This window comes from Dysidea avara, chromosome 2 (genome assembly GCF_963678975.1).
Source record: "Dysidea avara chromosome 2, odDysAvar1.4, whole genome shotgun sequence".
In the NCBI taxonomy this organism is placed as follows: domain Eukaryota; kingdom Metazoa; phylum Porifera; class Demospongiae; order Dictyoceratida; family Dysideidae; genus Dysidea; species Dysidea avara.
In genome coordinates this window covers 49,870,028-49,874,894 of record NC_089273.1, presented here as the reverse complement: position 1 = coordinate 49,874,894, position 4,867 = coordinate 49,870,028, and the positions used below count along the sequence as shown (strand labels likewise).

The 4,867-nt window shown below is 37.9% G+C and overlaps 1 protein-coding gene and 1 pseudogene across 1 annotated transcript; both read right to left on the bottom strand.

Moving 5' to 3' along the window:
* Nucleotides 1-771: 771 nt before the first annotated feature.
* Nucleotides 772-1,613, bottom strand: LOC136248198 (52 kDa repressor of the inhibitor of the protein kinase-like; annotated as a pseudogene).
* Nucleotide 1,614: 1 nt separating this feature from the next.
* Nucleotides 1,615-2,535, bottom strand: LOC136248197 (zinc finger MYM-type protein 1-like). Its single transcript, XM_066040009.1, has one exon. It carries the CDS (start codon nucleotides 2,533-2,535, stop codon nucleotides 1,615-1,617), a length of 921 nt encoding a protein of 306 aa, XP_065896081.1.
* Between the last annotated feature and the right edge of the window lie 2,332 nt (nucleotides 2,536-4,867).

Below are 4,867 nucleotides of genomic sequence, written 5' to 3'. Positions count from 1 at the left end.
TTTTTCGTGACAACATTTTAGTGGTATTCTTTATTTTGTATGAAATTTTATTATATAGTTCTACCATATCGTATGATTGTCTCCTTTGAATGGACAACATTTTATACATTTTATTCTTTTGATTAGGATGTTACAGACGATATCAAAAATCCATGTAAAGGTGAGGTATGCAATAAGTAATGGTTTATAAAAATAATTATAGCCATGTTAGTTACATAACAGACAAAATGATGTTTTAATTGCAGACAAAATTCAGTGATGTTATGAGTTCACCTGGGATTAATTATTTTCAAATAATGCTTAACTGCATTATTATCATTATTCATTAGCACCATACATTAATGGGATTAATGACAAAAGTAGATATTAGTTCTCACATTTACGTTTATTATTTAAGGATTCAAGCAGTGAAAGAAAGCTAGGAAAATCTACTTGAAATGTACTCTGAATAAGCAATCATTAAATTATTATTATTATTATTATCATTATTGTTATTATTATTACTAGGCCCAGGGCACATACAACCACCAATGCAGGCCCGTAACCAGGTTTTTTGGTTGGGGGTTCTTTTCAGGGAAATGTGGACCCTTTTAATATATACATTAGCTAACTTGTTAGGTTAGCTGCTTTGGCATGCGAAGCATGCCATTTCTAGGGGGTTCTGGGGGCATGCATCCCCCCCCCAGGAAATTTTTGAAAATTAGGTGTCAAAAGATTGAATCTGGTGACAATTTTATGCATAAAAAACTAAATGCAACAAACTATCATTTAATTGTCTTCATTCACATTATGTACACACAATGAGTTGTATAATGTGCAGTAGGTTAGTTTACATGTAGTGTATATATCTACCAAATTGATTGTACAAAAATCATATGAGTCCTTATTTATGATAACATTTCTGTCCATTTAGCTATTATAGAATACACTCAAATTCAAGTCTGCGTGGGTGAAGTTTGGCAAAGCTATCTACTACCTTATCAAGATCTATACAAAAGTCATAATGAATATGAAGAAGAGCAAGATTTGAAAGGCGATCTTTCCCCATTGAGGCTCTCATAAAATTATTTAATCGTCTTAACCCACTGGTACTTCTTTCACACTCACAAGATGTGACCGGCACTGTGCAGGCAATCTGCAATAGAATGTAAATGTTTGGAAATATGTCTTTATCACATTCTTTAATTGCATCTGCAGCTGATGATGGCCTCTCCTTACATTGTTTCGGCATGTACTGGTTCTTCCATCGTTGGATCTCCATTTCAAACAATTCAGGAGATGGAAGATCTGAACTATATTGGTTTACACATGCACCTAAATCTATAGGCTTTGAAGAGCATAAAATGGATGGAACAAGACCTAATAGTTTAACAGCAGTGATAGATGAACCAGAGAATTGTTGAGAATTGTTGGTCTATAAACATGATGATGTGATCAAGAAGCGGGATCACAACATTCCTCTGGAAATATTCACAGGGAGAAATGGCTGGAGCATTACTGCGATGCTGTTGTCTTGAAGCAATTTGAGGCATTTCAACTGTGCTACCAACTTTATTTGTGATTCTACAAGCATACTCAAAAATTTTTGCAAAGCCAGAGTCAACATTTTGTCGCTCAAGTTTGTAGACTCTTGAAAATTTCAGCTATCTGCTGGTGTGCTTCTAGAATATCCAGTGCTTGTTTCTGCAATTTGACTGTAATGCCAGCCAAATGTGATAGGTACTGATAGACAGTAAGAAACACTATTATAAATTCAAAATTGGTAATGCTGGCTAATAATTGTTGAGCATCACTACGGGATGCAGTATCCCAATCTGCATAAGTGTTGCCGTACTTTTCTAAATGTCGCTTAAACCCAATCATTTCCAGAGCCTCTGTAATGAATACAAAAGCTTGGTAAAAATGCTGATAGGCACTTTGCCTCTCAGCCCACCTAGTTTTACACAGATCTAACAAAGGCTTTCGATGTGTCTCATCGACTACATTATGTTTAACAATAACCTCAAGCAATCCAGATCGTTTAGGACTATTCAAGAAAAAACGACAGCAACTTTGCATTCGATCCAAAACATTCCTTACTTGAGGCAAGCTACAGCTTTTACTGATGACTAGGTTAAGGCAGTGACCATTGCAGTGGACATATGTGGCTAAAGGTGCTTCCCTTTTAATCTGTCCCTGGACACCCACTGCATCTGAAGACATGTTACTAGCACCATCATACCCTTGGCCTCTCATATTTGATGCTGGGATGTCATTATCTTGCAAAAATTTCAATATATCTTGCAAAATAGCTTCACCTGTGATTCTCTCCAAAGGCAAAAAGGCTAAAAATTCTTCTCTGGTGTTATTTTGCTGATCTAAAAACCTAACACAAACAGACAGGTGCTCTATATTGTGAGAAGTAACCTCATCAGCCAGGATGGAATAATATGGTGAAGCATTTACTTCATCTATTATACTATCTAAAATTTGCTTTGCCATTACATCAATTAAATCATTTTGAATTTTTGGTGAAGTATAAGTGGCATTCTGCATTGCAGGTGCCAGCAAGTGATACCTCAACACAGCATCTTGAATGGCCAAAAGCTTTAACAACGCTTCCAGGGTTCCCAGATGCATCAATTTTCTCATTATCGCCTCGTGAAGCTATGCACTGCCTACCACAAAACAATACTGCACTAGCCAAGGATTTTAGTAATAATTGGTTTCGCTTAATGTTGGCAACTACACGTGCATCTTGGCGTGCTGTTATGGTTGCATCTGGATGCTCAATCGTGTGCCTAAAATTGTCAGCTAATTCCATACAATTATGGTGATATGCTGAACCAACATGTTCCTTGGTTTTCTCACTCTTTTTATTCCATATTCGAAAGGGCCTACTTACAAGGTAGCCTTTTGAAGAATCCTAGCAGAAAATAGCACAGAAAATACAAAACATGCCATCAACATGCTCACTATACACCAACCAAGGATTTTCCTCCAGCCATACATACCTAAAACTACGATTACATCCACCCAGATGCTGGGAAGGAAACACATGATTTTTTGATGGCACTCTGTGCTTTGTTAACAATGCATATTTCTGAGCAGCAGTAAGAGATTGCATAGCTCTGGTGAACTCAGTAGGTGATGCAGAACCTGCATAAATCTCACCAATATTCAATATTTGTTGAGTAGACATTGCTGATTCTTGCAAAGTAGTTGAGTGTGTAGCCTCAGTATCAGGGATCTCAGTGGATGAAATTTGATCCGACTCACTGGCAATCACAGTTTCAGTCAACACATCAACACATCATCTACATTTACAAGCATAATGATAGCTACAGATTGAAATACGCATTAATTTATGAGTGGACAGTCAGATCCACACTTTTAGCTTATAAGCTATAGCAAGAGCTACAGGGTATATTCCACTTAAACTTGCAGGGAATAGCTAGTTAGCTACATTAACAACATGAGGTGGCACTTAGTATAATAGTGGTAAGCTGGTACAACTAAGCATGCAATTACGTATGTTCTACGTAAAGGATCCCCCACTAGCTTTAACTAGCATTACCTGAAGTTTCATTTGCCTGATTGGGTGATATTAGGACGCGTTCAGCACTTTCATGTGAGCTTCCAGGCTGTCCACTATCGACGACCACAGCTACTGTGTGACTATCCAACGCTCTACCTACGCTCTCAGACTCCTTCTGCTTTTAAAAAAAGCTATCCAATCGCTGGCATGATGCAGCTGAGCGTTTCCTTTCTCGAGCTAACTGCTTTTCCCTTCCCATTACCAGATTTACCTCGAGATTTACACGAAAGACCACAATCAATTCCTCAAAACCACACAAGAAATGAAACCCACAATCAATTGCAATCTTGCAGGATCTTTCGTAATTGTGGGATTTACCCCATGTACTCATATGGAGTAACTATCGATCACTGTGGCACAACTAAACTAAGGTGAGTAGTATTTAAAAGTGGACCTCTCTGTAAAGAGGGCGGTTCGTCCGAACCTACCGAACCCCCCCTGGGTACGGGCCTGCAATGGGAGAATCTACAAATGGGGCTTGTACAATCAGTGCATGACCAGCGCAGTATATGTGGGTGGGAAAGATGCACATACACAGTAGCACGTACAGTAAACATAAGTGAGTACCCCTCAAATCAGTAGTAAAGTATTTAGGAATCTTAATCAATTCCCAGCTTAAATGGAGTGATCACGTGAAGCATCCTGCAGCCAAAGCATCCTGTGCATTGAATTATCTATGTCACATGCTATTTTCCAGTTCTCCAATGGTCAAATCAATTGCTTACAAATCCATTGTTAGACCAATTCTAGAGTATGCTTCACCTGTTTGGTGTTTACACTTAGCAAAGGATGTCTCTCATTTAGAATTAGTTAAATGATGTGTAGCACGATGGATCTGTGGTAGTAGATGGAACTCTGCCAACCATATGTGGAATAAGTCTTTAGACTTATGTATTCAGGAACACAAATGGTCTTCTCTCCATACTAGAACAGCTTTCTATTCTATTTGTCTGATGCATGGTACTTTGTACAAAAGAGTTTCTATTCCATTTTTCTACTGCAACTACGTCTCATTCACTGACCCTATCAATTCCATCCTCAACTATTAATCCTTATCGATACTCTTTCTTTGTTAACACTCCTTTTCTTTGGAACACTATTCCCAGTCACATTTTACAGCTGTCAAATCAGACTGTATTTAGGTCTGCTCTTTGTCGCTTTCTTTTATTGTAACATTTAATTGCATTTTTGACTGTTCTGTTTTGTATTTTGCAACTGTGTGGTTACTTGTTCTGTGTGTATTATGTTGTCTTTATATGTGTGGGGAGCATGTTTGCAGGCTATAGCCTT

Bases quoted from the DNA above. Each gene is read 5' to 3' on its own strand.
- LOC136248197 (XM_066040009.1), bottom strand. From the start codon at position 2,535: ATGCAGAATGCCACTTATACTTCACCAAAAATTCAAAATGATTTAATT.